The 19153-nt window shown below is 24.7% G+C and overlaps 2 protein-coding genes across 2 annotated transcripts; one reads left to right on the top strand and one right to left on the bottom strand.

Moving 5' to 3' along the window:
• Positions 1-337: 337 nt before the first annotated feature.
• Positions 338-4464, top strand: LOC112603972 (BRCA1-A complex subunit Abraxas 1-like). Its single transcript, XM_025352810.1, has 6 exons — positions 338-650; positions 1162-1252; positions 1336-1451; positions 1539-1744; positions 1865-2014; positions 4225-4464. The coding sequence occupies exons 1-6, from the start codon at positions 558-560 to the stop codon at positions 4409-4411; spliced, it is 843 nt and encodes a 280-aa protein (XP_025208595.1). The 5' UTR covers positions 338-557; the 3' UTR covers positions 4412-4464.
• A 2454-nt stretch (positions 4465-6918) lies between these two features.
• On the bottom strand, positions 6919-18618 carry LOC112603977 (E3 SUMO-protein ligase PIAS1-like). Its single transcript, XM_025352821.1, has 4 exons — positions 18519-18618; positions 9697-9853; positions 8199-8897; positions 6919-8129 (listed from the first exon to the last, which is right to left on the bottom strand). The coding sequence occupies exons 3-4, from the start codon at positions 8890-8892 to the stop codon at positions 6937-6939; spliced, it is 1887 nt and encodes a 628-aa protein (XP_025208606.1). The 5' UTR covers positions 8893-8897; positions 9697-9853; positions 18519-18618; the 3' UTR covers positions 6919-6936.
• Between the last annotated feature and the right edge of the window lie 535 nt (positions 18619-19153).

The raw sequence follows: 19153 nt of genomic DNA on the forward strand, positions 1-19153 counted from the left end.
TTTAAAACTTTGGCCAAATATTTTACTCAAGTGCCTACTTTCCAACACTGTGTTAAATATTAAAATATTTATGACTAATTAATTAGGTATCAATTTGTATTTTGTGCCGTCGTAAAGCAATATTATGACGTTTGACCTCATCAGTTTAGAACCTAAGCATAGCCATAGGCCATAGGGCATTGACAATACACAATGTTAATTGTTATGTACTATGGATTACTAATATATCAACGTTATCTCTATTGGCAATAATATTGTTTTGTTATTTCTTTCGTCACATGAAGTGATAACCGAGAAGTAAATATGATAATAATATTAATAATAATAATAATAATACATACACATATACATACATATTATAACGCACTCGTCCAGCGTCCGGCATCCAAATTTTCCGGCAATCGACGGCATTCCGCCAATTTTCAATCACTGTTCATAAATACTGAACAGTCTTCATCTTGTAAGTTGTAATGTCCAAACGGTTCATCTGGTAACGATCGAACAACTTCTGGTGACTTGGAACTGGAACGAGGAGTTTGTCTGCGTTAACATTAGTCATGTCACGAGAATACTACAATCTGCGATTCGTTGTCACCACACCGACGCTGTCTATAACCGAATACAACTGTCTAAAAGAACCGTGCAACCAGGTGCGTGTGATTATTAAAATACGTTTTTGAAAAGTGTATTTATGTATTAATTGTGGACAGTAAACATCGTACACTGCTTACACCGATCGGAGTTGAAACGTGCCGATGGTAGCTACCAACATTAGCGTTGTGACTTGTCATCTAAATTTATTCCTAACATGCACCCACCTAAAAATGTGTTGTCACTTGTCGTTTGACTATGAGTTTCTTATAACACTGTTAGACATTTCATAATTTTCAATTAAATTTTTGACTATACACCTAAATTAATAATATAAGTCATTTCGATTTGATATTTTGTTAGCTTAATGTTTGAGCAAAAAAATTGTATAGACCTTTCTATTACTTGATCACAAGTATAAATTTTGTATGTTTACTTACTCCATCAAATTATTTTAATTGAAATATTTAAAATCAAATAACTTACTAGTGATCTTCTTTTTTGATGATTATTTATTACCTGTAAAATTACTTACTAATTGTTACTGTATTTTTATTTTTATTATTTTAGATTGGATTCCTAATTGGCGATAAAAAAATTAAAGTATCAAATGTTATAACTGATGAGTCATTAAATAATACCATCACAGAAGAAACAATATGTAATTAACAGTTATTAATAAATATAAATACTATTGAGTATTTTTTATTGTACACATTTTAATTATTTGATTTTTGATTTCAGGTATTCATGCTTCATATCCATTACCAGACTTTAATGAACAACTATGTTCAAACCCATTACAAATAGATTACAAAAAATTGAAATATTTCTTACAGAAATGTCCAGAAAATTATGAGGTAATAAAATATACTGTCTTATATCTATGTATAAATGGCTAACTATATTTTATGTCGAATTAATTATGCACATCTAATTTATTTTAGAAATCGATTGTTGGCTGGTACAGATTTCGTAGAAATGCTGTATTATCTCCTAGTATTGCTGATATTCGTTTTCATGCTCAACTCAGTAATATTTTTGATAAAATGAGTGTATCAACAAACAAATTTCTGTTTTGTTTGTTTGACCATAACTATATCGGTTCGATTGATCATAAATTTAATCATATTTTTTACAGATGTGACACTGGGTAAATACTACAAAATGTAATTAAATATCTATATTGTAAATAAGCATTTATATATAATACCTAGTTATTTAAAATTGATTAATCATGAACATTTTAATTTAAAGAGTTTGTGTTGTTTAGGAAATGCTTTAACCCAGTTAAAGTCGATATTGTGAATTTGAGTACAAAACCCTTCATTGAAGATGATAATCTTGGATATAAAACTAACATCAATTTAATCGACAATTGCAAATCATACACGGACACTATAAATAAAGTGTTTGGAAATAAGTAAGTTAATATCCAATTAATATTAAAATGGTTATAGCTATTAGTATTATTACTTATGCCAATAAATTTAAGTTGAATTATCAATAAAATAATATGAGGAATTTTGTCGTAAAATAACTGTTCAATCATCATGCTAATCATAATATCTGGGAAATTTGTATGAAAACCATTAGTAAAAAATGGACTTAAATACATCAAAAAAGTTTAATATAGTTTTATACTCTATTAAATATCAAAACGTGCACTAATTTATAAAAAAAATGTAATATATATTTTTTATTAAAAATAAAATATAAACTCCATTTATTTTAGCTTTAAATATTATGTACATACATGTAAAATTACTATCTTAAAAGAGGAAGTCTCATCTGCATGTGTTGTTTCCATTTTACAATGGATAACATTGCAAATTTGAGTTCAGAAGTCTTAATTTAGTATTATGAGCTTCAATATTAGAATAAATTGACTTAATAACAAACTTAAAAGTAATAACATTATGTGCGTTCTCCCTTTGGTTTTTAATTATTTTTTTTATTTTTAAATAAACAAAATTGCCAATATAATTTTGTACCCAAAAAATCCTTAATATTTTATATTTGAACACTTAATTTGTTGTTTAATAATAATAATTTTAAGTGACTAACACAATACTATGCATTGCTTTCACAGAAATATAATTGGAATTATTTATTAAAAAAAAAAAAAAAAAATTATAATTGTAAGCGATAGATCCTTGTATAACAAATTTTTCAAAGATTCATAAAATTATTATTTATTATTTTTAATGGTTTTTTTGCACAGCCTTCGCCTATATATTAAGTTATACCACAAAAATTTGTACACGTTTTGTTATATAATGTGCATAGTGTCATTTTATTTATGTGATTGAATTACAAATTATAGATCTTCAATACATTACTAAACAATTAATATTAAATATTTTTCAATGTTAATTAAAATTGTTAATTAAGCTTAAATACATTACCTTTATACTTTTTTTATTCTCACTATTTTTTTAATAATTAAAATAAATTATTTTACATTAAAACTATAATTTACATGGCTACAAGAGTGATTCAAAAGTGTATTGATTAGTTTAGAAGATTTATTTATAGTTTGAAAAGAAATTTAAAAATGTTTATATTTTAATTTATAATCATATATTTTGTTATAAAAACATACAACAAATTTTTATACTTGATACTTTTTTTGGAAAGTATTTAAAATATTTCTTCAAATACTTTACAAAACTGCTGTGTATTAATTCAATTTTAAATGATAACGAAGAAAAATCCAAAATATATCGAATATATACTAACATAATAAAAATTGTTTTAAAACAATATACAAATGCATAAACATTTGCTTTTTACTCATTAGTCATTAACATTAAATAAAAACTAAAATGTTTTTGATGTATAAAGTATATCAATTTAATATTCTTTTCCTTTTTTAACATCTAATTTTTGTGCTAACTAATTTTAAAATACTTTTAAATTATATTAATAATATTAAAATAACTTATAAAATCATGTATTGTTTTCTGTTTTACTAATGAATAACATAAAAAGTTTTAAATTCAGATAATCCATTTAACTTTGTTATTTAAATATTTAAGTGAAAATTAAAGTAACAATTTTTGACCTATTGTCAAATTAATATATAAGAATCTTATTCAAGGCCTCGTTTAAGTTTTTTTCATATAATATTCTCACAGCTAATATTTTTTTAATAGGTTAATTTACTTTAATTTTACTTAATATTAAAAATAACAGAGTGAAATGGAGTATTTAAAAATATAGATAATAAAAGCTAAAATTATCTATTTAAACCTATTTTAAATGTACAAAATATCATCTTTAAGGCTTGAGATTAATTGCATAAAAAGTATGTGAAGTATTCATGCAAATATGAAATAAAAATTAAAAACAATGCTCTTGAGTTTAAAATATGCTAAGGTATAAAAATGGAGAAATATGATATGCATAAAAAAATATTAGGTTTATGATATATCAATAATAATTATAACTGATTTAATTTGTTAAATATTCCTTTTTTTTTTTTTATATAAAATAAATTAAATTAAACACTTTGTACTTTTATTATTTCTCAAAACAAATTTATATTTTGTCTAAAATAATTATACTACAATCACAAATACAATTTTAAATAATCATTTATTTATTAAATTATCTTGTTTTAAATTACAGGAAAGAACAGTGTTCAAAAGTGTCAGTATACAATATGAGAACTGCTTTGATTGAGGAGATGAATAAAATGGTGAAACGGATAGTAGAAAATGAACAAGAAGTTATTAAACTAAGTGCATCCATAGAAGAGAAGAAAAAAGAAATAGAAAAGAAAAAGAATGCTAAGTCATGTATTCCTAAAAATTAATGGTATTATTAAAAACAATTGAATATATTTGTAATTTTTTAATACTACATACTTGCTTTAATTTATAATTTTTAAAAATTTTCATTTTTATTATTGTGTATTTTAATGTTTTGATATTGCTATTATTGTTATAAAGTAAAATATTAGTTACTTTTTAAGTATGTATTTTATTAAATTATATGCTTACCATTAATGTGATAAATGTTAATAATTTGTTTGTATTAAAGGGATTCAAAACATACTATTTGTAATATTTGTATGGAGTTTTGTAAAGACAATATTTATGATAGATATTAATATATTATCATGTATGCTAAATTAATTGATTTTAATTTTAGCTTACTCATTGATTATGATAATTTGATATTGAAAATGGATTTGAACATCTTAATACATTAATTTTAAATTTTACTTAATAACTTTTTCAATTTGTTAATTCATGTAAGCATAATTCTCTGTTGAATAATTTTTCAAGGGTATGTGATATTTTTTAATATATAATTATGTCTACTAAACATTTTTTAAGTACCTAAAAGGTAACAAAATATGTCTGTTATGGGAAAATATATTTTTTTAAACTATTGAAAATAAAAAAAAATTAGAATAATAAAAGGACATAATATAGTTGGAAGGTAATTATTTAAATAATTGGTTTTTATAAGAAGGACCAGATTCCAGTAGATATTTCAGTTTTTATTACTTCATTTCCAAGTTTTTGTTTGAAGATTTACAAAATACTATAATAAAATATAAAATAAACTTTTGAATTTTTAAAAAAAACTTTAAACAAGTCTTTTGAAATCAACTTGAACGCTGTTGTAGGTTATGTTAACTTAAGAGTTGATGAGACTACCTACACTGTTTAAAAAATTGAATTCCTAACAACAATAAATTTAATTGTTTCAGATTGAACTGAAAGAATTCAGTTAGGTAGTGTAACGACAACAAAAACAGTTAATTTAATGTACAGAAAACTTAATTATAAAACTTACTCAAGAAAAAAAATATTGACAGCTTAAATGTATACTCGATCATCATATTAACTCATACTACGATTTGTAGAGACTAATTTTTTGTGTTGATTAGTCGCCTTAAGATTTGAAAAAACTTTATTAAATTCAAAATATACATAATTATTGATATAATAATTTTATGCTTTATCTCAGTTCATAAGATCTTTTATTTAAAAAAAATTTATTTTAGTTTAAAAGAATTAAATAATTTAACAACAATAAAAATTAATTTAAATATTTTGGCAGATGATTGAGTTAATTAATTTAATTAAATTATAGTTATTTTTAAATTTAGCATAGTTATTAATTTTTTTATATTTATTTATTTTTAAAAGAGATGCTTATTTTGCATTATAAGAGTATTAATAATGTTAGGCTATATTAAATTATGAAGATGTCCAATTACATTTGTATTTAAGTGTTTTTCAGCCTAAGGCTTTCCTTAAATCAGCCCATAAATTATTTTATTTTTTTAATTTCAATTTTTTACTATATTAAGTTATATATATATTCTATATTCTATGCTATTGGCTTTAATTTGTTTGTTTTTAAGTCTCAATCAACATTATATTTAATGTGAAAATTAATTTTTTCATTTTTTTTTTTTATTGTAAAAATACCTTTATTAATATTTCATATTTTATTATATAAAGCATATATAGAAAATCCCAATGAGATTCTATGAATTTAGCTAGTATTATTCAACATATCTAAATGTTCACTTTTAAAATTAATTATAAATTTTATTACTTACAAATTTATTTTTGTTGACTTGTAATCATTTTTTTAAGACAAATTTGTTGCTTTCAGTGATTCAACATTTTTAATAGTTTATTTTAAAATTAAATCTTAGATCACAAAACAAATCATTTGTTAGGAGTCGAGAAATATTATTGATCGAATAATTCAATGAAATAAGAACTGATGAGTAAAAAAAAAAAAGATATATTGCAATAGATTAAATTTAAAGTGAAACAATGAAGCTCAATCCATTAACTAATTAGTACAGATAACTTTGATATAGGTAAACATTATGAAAAAATTAACAAATATGAATGATTTAATATTATCAGTAAAAATGGACAATTATTATTTAAAATACTACTCACATTATTAACTAGAAAAAGACAATATTATAAATAGAAAGGATTTTGTTCAGAAATATGGTCTCCCATAATCACATTAAGTCTGTGCATCCCAAAAAAGTATTAATTGCAATAATAATAGAAAAAATTAAATTATTTAAGAAATTTTAGTTGAAGAGGTAGGACTTAAAGGAAAAGATGAAAGATCTAATCGAATTCTTAATTCTTGTTCGGAACTAGTAACTGCTGGTTGAGGCTGTACTTAAGCTTGTGGTTTAATTCAACTTCAGTAACTGGTTGTATAGTATTAGTAACTGTATGGCTGTATAACATCAATGATTGGCTGTATAGCATCATTGATTGGCTGTATGGCATCAGTTGTTGGCTGTACAGCATCAGTAATCGGCTGCGTAGCATCAGGAATTGGCTATGTAGCATTAGGAACTGGCTGTATAGTATCAGTAACTAGCTGTATAGTATCAGTAATTGGCTGTATAATATCAGTAACTGGCTGTAGAGTATTAGTCATTGGCTGTATGGCATCAGTTATTGGCTGTATGGCATCAGTTATTGGCTGCATGGTATCAATCATTGACTGTATAGCATCAGTCACTGGTTGTATAACATGAGCTGCCTGAACTTCATTATCTGATGGTTTTTTGTTCTCATCTAATGTCAAATCAACAAAATCTGATTTCAAGTTTTCAGATTCCTGCTTTTCTGAAACTTCTGACAGAAATTCTTTTTTTGGCTCAATAGATATTTCATTGTCGCTGTCATCTAAATCAATAGCATCAATAGGGTTTGTTTTCGAATCAAGATTACTATTTGTATTTTTGGTATCTTTGTTTTCTTTAAAAACAATCCATGAACCATCAGCTAAAATTTCAATTTCCATATTGTTTTCAAGTTTAGGACTAGTGACGATTTCCATAAAATAATTTTCTATTCGTATGTCATCGTATAAACAAGATTTATTACACGTTGGACACATCCATTGCGGCTTTTTTTCATTCATTAAAATAAATGTTTCAGCGTCAAAACACTGTATATGATCACAATGAATAGATTTGGCAGGTATCTTCATCCTTATTTTACCCAATGGACAAACCAAGGAAAAACGATATGATGTAGGGGCGAAATCAGAATCAGAAACTGCCAATTTTTTAATAATATTATTTTTAGTCTCTTCAGAGCTCCTCGCTTCTTTCTCTTGAAGTTTTTTTATCAAATCATCTGAACTTAACTTTTTAACAATGAACAATGCAATAGCGTATTTTTTTCCATCAGGAATCCAATTTACAGTAATCGAGTTTGCAAGCATAGGATTAAGTTTTAGATAATGCGAGATATTGATTGGTCTCGCAATTCGCCTAGATTCAGTTCCTAGTTTAATAGATATATTAGATGGCAATGGACATGTTCTATTTCCTATTCGAATATGAAGTCCTGGTGGAAAATAATCAGTTACTTCACTATTACGCCCAAATTCTAGCTGACAAAAGCGAATTTGGTATTGAAAAAGATACTCTTCTTTTCCATATGAAATGTCTCTATTCATTGCAATAAGCGATGCTTGTTCAACGGTCATAGTATGGGTGAACACACATTCTTTAGTACCTGAAATAAAATAGATATTATGAATACAATTAAGTAAGGAAAAGTAATCAAGATAAAATATATTGCTACCTTTAGTAAACTTTTCTAATGTACAGTTTTCTGATCCAATTAGAAAAGTTGTTTCAATAATATTGTCAATAACTTCAAAAAATGGTAATTTTTTGAACTTGTAACGGTCTACAGTTTGAGATGAGTTTAAAACATTATTGTTTATACTTGCCAATGCGTTCACAATCAATCTCACTGAATTTTGTTGATTTAAAGGTAATAGGGATGATATTGTAGTATGAGGTCCAGATGGCTGATTACTACTACTTAGAGCACACCGAATGTTATTGTTAGTAACATTGTTTACAAAATAGATGTTTTGACCAGTAACAGGTCTTGGTACTCTGATTAAAAACTGTGGCAATCCAGCGCGGGTCGTATGCATTGGTTGTTGAGGAGAATATTGTAGCAGTGGGTTCATTCTTTGTTGTGGTATCTGCATCTGACCCATATACATTGTCTGTCCTTGTTGAGGTTGCATAAAATTATTAGACATACGAGATTCCTTGTAATTATATATTTCAAGTATTTTTGATAGATATGCTTCATAACTAAAGCCAATTGGTCTAGACCTTAACAATTCAAGTGCTCGATTTCTTAATTCAACTCTTCGGCCTACTTTATTTTGACCAAAAGCTTCCAATAGTCTTTGTAAGTCACTGGGCCGAAAACTAGCCAGCATAGTTCCATAATTTTCTTCAGAAATGTTATTCATCGTTCCTAAAAGAACAAAATAAAAATATTTATCAATTCTGTTCATTAAATTTATAGTTTCAATGATCAAAAAGTAAATATAAATGTATTTAAATTGAATCCTTTTTAAAATATAATATAGATGAATATTAAATTTAAAATGCGGTTATCAAATAACCTAATCTGATGAAAAAAAAAACCAATATAATAAAAAAAATATTAGAAAGCCTGTCCAGGGAGGGTAATGAATTTAATTTATTTTTGTTAATGGGTAGGATCATGAAATCAAACCTAAAATGTTATTCTAGTTTAATATTATTAAATTTTAAATTTCATTGATTTTATTGTATTCTTTAAGCAAAATATATATTTAATTCATATATTAAGCTTATTTATAATGTTAACGGGGTTATACAAATATTTATATAATTAATAAATAATAATTATTCACTTTATATAAATTATAAATTATAACATTAACTACTTAAATTTTATAATATTTAATATTATAATAAATATATATGTGCTTTATTTCAATAAATGTTAAATTGTTCTTTTTATAATAAAGTATCTTGACCAATATTATGATATCAAAATGTTCTCATATTACACACTTATACAATCTATCAGAAATAGATATTAATGGTGTAAAACACCATTATAAGATACATTTTTAAGTACATTGATATAGTAATTTTTAGCATGTACAAAAAAAAAAAAAAAATATTAATTACACATAAATTTAGTAAAATAAAATAATGATATACTAAGCTACAAGTATATTTTTAAGATAATTCAAAAATGCATGATAGTAAACGGGACTTACTTGATTATAGATTGCAATGGAGTTCGATTACTTCGATTTCAAATTTGAACACAAATTTTCATCAATCCACGTTATGTAGACGTAATACAACAGTTGTTGTTCAACTATTCTGATTGGAATCGATAGGAAGAATTAAAATTCAAAATGTTCGAGTAAACTGAAAAAAAGAAAATTAGGCAAAATATTATGTAGGATAGAAGACGTGCCATGCCGTTCAAACCATATATGAGTAAATGCTAGTCGAATTGAAACAAAAAACCAAGCATCTTGTTTAAGATTCAGCTATCCCTTATCATTTGTCCTAAAATTTATGACGTGACTAATTAATATCTGAGGTTATTACCGCTTCTCGTTTGTTAGGTTTTTAATCGTAATTATTATTGATAATTTATTCGATATTTTATTGTACCTACTACCTATAACCTATTCAATATCAAAGGTGGACTGGTCTGGCGGGATTCTAGGACGAATTCTGGTAGTTCGTTACAATAACAGATTAAAATTTCTGTTAATAAATGCATGAAACCAAAGCCCAAGGATTGGTTAGATTGGAGATTAAAATAAAATCTAATAATCTATAAATAAATAATAATATTATATTTATTTTACGTTATAATTATTATACATTAACATTATTTTAAATTATTTTTGTTTACATTAATTAATAGAAAAAAATTTATTTTGCAATATATTTATATTTTACATTTTAAGAAGAATCAAACATAAATCACAGTATATCCAAAAATATTAGTAAATTTTACCTAATTAATAATTCAAAAACTAAAAAAATGAAGAGGTAAAAATGCTCACAAGCGCCCAGATGTTGGAATACAAAATTTAAAAATAAGTTGTTAAGTTTTGACTTAAAAGAAACAAAGACAGATCCACGTGTATTCGTAAGTAGAAAAAATAAATAAATATTCATTGTAACTATTTTTGTAAATGATGAAATTATAGCAGAGATGAATGACGAGATGATGGATATGATGGTGAGGTACCTGAAGGACAATTTTGAAACGAAAGAAAGCAAATTTGATCATTTTTTAGGGATTGAAATTGATCAAAGACCTGATGGCTCAATCTTTATACACAAATCCTCATACTGCAAGCGAATCTTAGAAAGGTTCAATATGGAAAGTTTAAATAATATGCATATTTCAACAGACCCTCAACACTTATTAAATCAAAATTTGTCAAAATCGCCACAAACGGGGAAAGTTCCATACAGAGAAGCTGTTGGAAGTATGTTATATCTAAGTCAAATCTTAAGACCAGATATAACATTTGCAGTAAATCAAGTTAGCCGATATTTAGAAAAGCTTCTGATAATACACTAGAATGCGGTGAAACGTATTTTAAAATATTTAAAGGGTGTTTTAATTATGGTTTAATTCATGATTCTAGTGTAAAGCTCCAGTTACATGGATACAGTGACGCACACTATGCGAGAGACACAATAACGAGGCGATCAACATCAGGATCCATATTCATGATGAACAATGGAATTGTGGTATGTTGCTCACAAAGACAGAAGTCAGGAAGTAACACTTTCTACCACCGAAGCAGAATATATAGCCATGAGTCAAGCATTACAGGAACTTATTTGGTTAATGTTACTTATAAGTAGTCTTCTGGAGACACAGAGAGATACACCTGAATAGGTGTATGCAAACAACCGAAGTGCCATCAAACTTATGAAAAATCCTGAAATCCACAAGCGTACAAAACACATCGATAATCACATCACTATATTCGTGAGAATTCAGTGAGGGGATGTTTTTACTGGAGTACGTGATCAGTAAGAAACAATTAGCTGACATCTTAACCAAGGCAATACCAAGAATAAGATTCCAGGAATTCAGACGAAAATTAGGGATCAAACATATAGATACATAAAATATGTAAAAAAAAAAAGGGAGTATTGTTTAAGGGGAAGTGTTGAAATAAATAAACAAGACATCCGGCACATTATGTATGTAAGATTTCACACCTTATAATTAAGTATAGTCACTCATTTCTTTATATTAAATGCTTACCACATATATTTTGTTCAAATGTAGTGGTAATACAAATCTTTACACACATGACGTAATATATACGTCAGTTAGTCGAGGTATACGGCCTGTTCTCTATATACGTTGTTTGATTTAATATTATAGTACATTTTATATTACAAACATATTTTATACTTATTAACCTATTCAACTTAACACAAGCAATATCAGAAACTTCCCGGGTGCAATATACTTTTATATTACATTTATTTTTTTAATAGTCTGTTCTTACTACTACTTATTTTATCATATTTCATGAATTTTTAAATATTATCATAAGGTATAATGGGTATATTGAAAGTACCAATATTATACTAGAAAATTCAAAACAGAATAGAAATGTTAATAATTGTTTATCAACTTATGAGTTATTAGCCTCATCAAGACAATTGTTATTTAATGGATTAAATTTAAGTAAATTCAGTAAGTATAAAAACAAAAAATAAACATTACAAGTTTTATTATTAATTTCATTCCTGTCATTTTTTTTTCAAAATGTTTCGTTTTAGGTACTGATAATATGCTTGAAACAAATGATATAGTAAATATAGATGAATTTATCTTACAACTTTCATCTATTGTAAGGCAGTTGATTTTTGATAACCCTAATTTAAATAGTTCAGATAAATTTTACAAGACTATTTTGTATGTTCAAGTATCTAAATAGTTTATGTTCTATAAAACCCAACATTATTTTAATTTTTAGACCCATTAAATAATGATGTATTAGACAGTTTACAAGCAAACATTGATACCACAAAACTAATTCATTTACTATTTTCAGACATAGAACAGGGATTAATTTATGCAAATTCAAATTTGAATATTGAAAGTAAAAATTACAATACATGTTTATTGAGTTCTAATATTACTAATATTTTATTTTTATTATGAATATATTGCACCTAATAATATCTATTATATATTTATTATTACATATAATAATAATTAATTTTATAATTTATTATTATTATTGTGGTTTTTAACATTCAGATGTAAATTTCATACCTGAGACTCCACAAACAAACAGAGACATCGGCTAATTTATTTATGAACTAAGATCAATTACTACTGGTAAGTATATATATATATAAAACATATAGGTAATAAATTACGATAAATGAGTAATTTATTTTATAAGCCTAAAACTTTCAATAATGTTATTAATGAGCCTGTTAATGATGTATTACTGGAAAAAAAGTCGAGTAGAAAGAGAAAACTTAATTCGAACAATTGAAAAAAAAAAGTATTAAAAGAAAAACAGGCAAACAGTATACAACACAAAAAAGAGTGATTGTTCCAGCAAAATGAAGATCAGCTGTGTGTCAAAATGTCACTTTAAAGTGTACCACTACAAGAAACAAGAAAACTTTTATTTGAAGCTTATTATAAGATGGAAACTAATGTAAAAAATACATATTTGTTTAAAAGTTTAAAAAAATTTGAGATCTCCTGTATAACAAAAAACGCAACAAGAGTTAGATCATTTAGTTACAAATATTTTGTTAAAATTGGTTAGGTTAGGTTAGAAAAACAAATTTGTAAATCAGCCTTCTGTGAGATTTTTCAAATTGGCCATAAGAAAGTTAATATCATTCAACAGCGACATATAGAAGGTGTATCTCCATGTGAAGATCTTTAAGGTAAAATTCTAATCGTCCCCATAAGATACAAGATCATATCATAACATTTATTGTGGAACATATTAATTCATTTCCTGCTGACTCTTTCCATTAGTTTAGAAATAATAACCCAAATAGAAAGTATTTATCTTCTACATTAAATATACATCAATTATATTTTCTATACATTGAAAAATGTGATGAAAAACCAAACCTCAATGTTAAAAGGTAAAAAAAGAAACATTTAGAAATATATTTTGCACAAAATTTAATCTTGATTTTAGAAATCCACAAAGTGATACTTGTAATAAATGTAACTCGGGTGAAAGTAAAAATGCTGAACATATTAATTTATATAAAAATGCATTTGAAGTACAAAAAAGAGATAGGACATATGCTTTAGAAAATCCTAGCACATGTTTTATGACAATGGACTTGGTAGCAAACAATGCCATTACCTAAACAGTCAACTTCAAAAGTATTTTATTTTTGGCAGATTTGGTTCTACAATTTTTACAATAACATCAGAAAATGGACACAAACCATTTAAGCTTAGCTGGACTGAATAAGTGGCAGGTAAAGGTAACAATGGAGTTGGAAGCTGTTTAATGTATTTTTCTCAACTTTATTAGTTAACATTTCAACAGAATATTAAACATCTTATCACATGGTCTGATTCGTATTCTGGACAAAATAAAAACTTTAATATGTTTATATCAATATATGGTTTTGAAAGGTTTATATGAAATAATAGACCATACATTTCCAGAAGTAAGATATTTGTATCTCGACTCGGACCGAGATTTTGGCAGACTCGAAAAAATACTCAGAAAACATCAAAATATTTATACACCAGAGGAATATCGACAAATAATTAAAGAAGCAATCAAAAAAATGCTGTCATTTCAGACATGAAACACCATTTCCAAAACATTGAAAACTGCCATCTAAATTACGTTTAGTAAATAAAATAAAAATATTGATGGTGAAAAAGTATATTTTCGTGATAATATTAAATAGATACGAATAAATAAATTTGGTAGCTACCAATATAAAGAGTCACATGATGAACCTGTTCCACTTAAAACAGTGCATATTCTTAAGGATAAAACAAACAATGCTAACAACTATACTTTAAAAAGACTGACTGAAAATATTGGGAATATATCTAAAGAAAAACTAAACAACATAAGAACACAAGTGCAGTTTGTACCTGATGAGTACAAGTGTTTTTATGAACAATATTTTCTATTATAATTTTATTTTATTATATTCTGTTTTTCAAAGTACAAGTATTATTCCTGGTAATATTATAAAATAAATATTAATTTAGTTAATATTTGATAAAAGTAAATTATTTTTTCACTGGATTTTAAGTCTTCAGTTTTAAACATAAAAGTTATGTAATATATTTTTTTTTAATTAATCATATTTATTTTTTCTTAATAACTCATTTATTCACAGTACCTATTACATGTTTATACCATTATTTTATGGATTAAGAGTTTAATGATGTTATTTAGTTACTTGGTGGAAATACAATATCCAAATTATAGTATGTTAAAACAATTTCAAAAATTTCAGTTAACACCTTTATCCAATGACCAAATTATTTATTTATTTTACGGTGATCAGGTTAGTTGGTCGATCAGAATGTCTATAAGTCAAATAGGTTTTTGTATAAGTATCTTTAACTCTATTCTGCATGCAACTGATGGTATTTCTGACCACAATAAATTAAAAGTGTTGAAGCTTATAGACCAGAGGTTTATTTTTAATACTGATATGCATTTTTATCATTGCTACACCAATAAAAATACACATTTAACAATAAAAGTCATGACTTCAATAAGTGGTTTATAGAGTTCAAAACTTAATTTACTCAAATCTAAAATCATCTATACACAACATCATCTGAGATTCTTACATCAAAACCTCCTTGACACGCAGATATTTCTGCAAATGCTGAACCAACTAACATGACAACCATCAATAAATAACAGAATTATTGTAGAAAAAAATTTTAAATTTAAAAAAATCTTGATTCATTTACAGTAAAAATATCTACTCAATTCTGTTATAATCTGCTATAAGTTAGATGCTGGATCACGCTCATTTGAATTATTGTTTCTCATTATTGACAAATAACCTAACATTTAAGTAACCCGATAAAAATAAATAAATCTAATTAATATTTTTTTTATAGCAAAGATAAATCAAAAGTCTCACATATAATGTAAATCACTATAATCTGTCCTATAAGAGATCATGCTGGATTTGCACATGTAAAATAAAATACGTCCAATCGCGTAGGACATTGTATCTCCTCCATGCATTTAAATTTCACAAGAATATGGTAGGGTATGTGCAGAGCTAACTAGTTTTCGTTTATATTTGGGTATAGTCAATCTGAGTGTACTATGAACTTATGTATAATAGTGATATACTGTTATGTCTTAATTGTATGGAAATATATTATATAGTTTCAACCACAAAATGTTTACCTAAATTTATCATAAAAATATAAGATTCAAATTATACTTAATAAAGGAATTCAAAAAAAAATACATACATTTAAGACAAATTTTTGGAAGAGATCTATCAACTTATTTTTATGGATATTATGGTAAATGTGCTTGTTCCATATAGTAAACAATCATTATGACAACCTAATTCACAATGTACCCAATTGATTACACACTTAAATACCTGCAATAAATAAATACAATTAAATTAAAATATAATAAAAAATAATTATGTAAGGTTCAAGTTTTTTTTCCTAGACATATATATTTGTATATCATGCCAAAACTTACAGATCCACTCAAAATTTAAAAAATGTTTTGAAAAAGCTACTACTTACATTTTGTTCTATTAAGTGTTGTAAGTGAAATAAGTAATTGGTTATTTTTTTTTTTTAGAAATAACTTTTAAATGACTTTTATAACATATATAATAAATTAACTTTAAGTTAACTTTGAATACAAGTACTAAAATTATGTTTAAATTTTACGTAAACCAAGGGTTTGTACCAAAAATAATGAATTTAGATTTTAAAAATTAAAATTTTGAATTCAAAATCAATATAGATACACTTAATAATATGGACTAAACCTTTTAATATTTCAGGTACCAACTACCTATATTAATTGCTGGTATTGGATGTTTAGAAAGCTTAGAGGACATTAATTTATATTAAAATGATGTACCAATTTTATGGTTTTGCTGTTAATAAATAAAATTAAAAAAAAAATAAAAAATAAATACATCAAAACTTTGAACTTATGTACACTTGTTAAGTTTCTTTAATTATTTTCAAAAATCTTTGTTAATACTATAAGTTGCATCAAAATATATATAGTTAATTACTCTATAATTAGTTATTTGAATGTTAATAGTGTTATGCTTCTAAATTTATTTTATTATCATGAAATTTACATTTTATTATATATTCAATTCTGAACAAAACGATAATCGTATTGATTTTACAATGATATATTTCTTTTTTAATATGTGTAAATACACTAACAGTAGAAAAAATACTTAAATCTTTGACTTTGAAAGTGATTTCTGATAGCAAATTAAATCTGTGATTAAAATTGAAAAATTAAAATAATTAAAATAAAATAATACTATAGAACAATGTTTTTAATGTATGTATTGGAAGTGTGCAAATCAAATTGTATATAATATATGAACATATATTAATTTAAACTCTTCACAATTCAGTTTTCAATGGTTTTAACATTTCAACTTGTGCTATGATTTTCGATAAAAGTTGATAACATTTATTATTTAATTAACTTTTATCTTAAAACCTAGAACAAAATTTCCTATAAATAGCTCCCATAAACTGGTGTTGTTTTTATACATATTAACATTATTAACTTTAAAGTATAAGTATATAAACATTATTAACAACCTTAAATATATAGAAATAATAAAAAAAACTATAATAATATACCTATTTACCTAAAAAAAATTATTTATGATTATTGAAACAATTTAATATTAATTAATAATTAGTATTCATTAGTTAATATTATTTTTGAATAGTTATAAATTAATATTTTATTTTGTTTAGCAATACAAGACAAACTCACATTAGTGTTATATAACATAATAGAGTTTTAGGCTTAATTAACATTATTATGTACCTATAAATTTATTTATTTTTATTTATTTATTTATTTATTTATTTATTTATTTATTTTTTTGTAATAAAAAATTATATTTTAAAGATTGAAAAGTAAAATAACTTTATTAATTTCTAAAAGTAACTTATCCAAAACTGAACGTTATTAAAAAAATTAGAATTTAAATTAAATATATTGTAAAAAATCAATATATTTTTAATATATTCTTCAAAATTTGACAAGTATGTTATAAAAGTAATGAAGTGTTTTGACAACAAATAAATTTAAAGAAACCAATTGTATTTAAAAATAAACAACTTATGACTTATTTATAACATAGTCAACTGTAAGAGTATTGTAGGTGACAATATAACCTGGAGTCTAGGTACAGTTTCAAAATTGTACATGGTATGAGAATATTTTTATTTTTATGTTATATATAAAACATAATATTTATACTTTAAAAAGTGTCACGTTTCTATTCATACCAATAATGTATATTAATTATTGTTTTTAATATTTATTTAATTATTTTTAAGATAATTTCATTATGACTAAAGCTAAAATGTTATGATCTTTAAGTAATAACAATAAAAATTAAGTAATTTTTGTGAGCACTTAAAACTAAAGTACCAATTAAAACATAAGCAGCAATATGAAATTAATTATATGATGTAAATAAAATATCATTGAATTTAATATAGATATATTTTCTTATCTATTTAAAGCAATTAATTTCAAATCGTTGACAATAATGGACATGACAAATGATCATTCAGTTATAAATATAGGTATTTACAATTATACATTAAAAATGAGATGTATATTAATATAAATCCTTAAATCGCCCATCGAGGTAATCTAATAAGTATAAAAAATATCGCATATAATAATAATAATATAGAAGCGACAATTAGATAAACAGATGGTATGGTTTTTAGGTGTTTAGTGTTAATGTTATAAACGTATCGAGTTCTGCATGTCGTAAATAATAAAAAAAAAGAACTTACCTTTATTTTTCATAGTTTCGAACGGTTATATTTCTTACAATTAAGAAAAATAATGTTAGTCGCTTGTTCACGATTAACGTTTTCATATTTGCACACCGTACCATTTTATTGTTCCATATTGGAGTATATTATTTTGTTATGAAAGTGATAACTGATATGATTGATATGAGATCACAATAATTATTAAGAGGACGTGATACCCGCATGTGTTGTCTCCGTCTTACAAATGCGTAACATGGCAAATTTTACGCTCAGCAGATCACGTTTTGCTTCGTTAGATTAAAAATTAGAGTGAATTGACCTCTTATAAAATTTAAAAGTAAAAATATTATTTAGACGACCTCGTGGGCTTTTTACTATATTTTAATTTTGAAACGAGTTATAAGTATTTTAAGATGTATAGAAAATTTACAATTTTAAAATACTTATAACTCGTTTCAAAATTAAAATATAGTAAAAAGCCCATGAGATCGTCTAAATAATATTTTTACTTTTAAATTTTATAAGAGGTCAATTCACTCTAATTTTTAATCTAACGAAGCAAAACGTGATCTGCTGAGCGTAAAATTTGCCATGTTACGCATTTGTATGACGGAGACAACACATGCGGGTATCACGTCCTTTTAAAGATACCT

This window comes from Melanaphis sacchari, unplaced genomic scaffold (assembly GCF_002803265.2).
Source record: "Melanaphis sacchari strain LSU unplaced genomic scaffold, SCAv2.0 Contig116_pilon_pilon, whole genome shotgun sequence".
NCBI classification, from domain to species: Eukaryota; Metazoa; Arthropoda; class Insecta; order Hemiptera; family Aphididae; genus Melanaphis; species Melanaphis sacchari.

What these genes read in the sequence shown, in the direction of transcription:
- LOC112603972 (XM_025352810.1), top strand. Translation starts at nt 558, where the DNA reads ATGTCACGAGAATACTACAATCTGCGATTCGTTGTCACCACACCGACG. An exon ending in TTTTACAGATGTGACACTGG is followed by an intron (nt 1,745 to 1,864) that starts GTAAATACTACA and finishes TGTGTTGTTTAG; the next exon opens with GAAATGCTTTAACCCAGTTA. An exon ending in AATAAAGTGTTTGGAAATAA is followed by an intron (nt 2,015 to 4,224) that starts GTAAGTTAATAT and finishes TTTAAATTACAG; the next exon opens with GAAAGAACAGTGTTCAAAAG.
- LOC112603977 (XM_025352821.1), bottom strand. Translation starts at nt 8,892, where the DNA reads ATGAATAACATTTCTGAAGAAAATTATGGAACTATGCTGGCTAGTTTT. An exon ending in ATTAGAAAAGTTTACTAAAG is followed by an intron (nt 8,130 to 8,198) that starts GTAGCAATATAT and finishes ATTTTATTTCAG; the next exon opens with GTACTAAAGAATGTGTGTTC.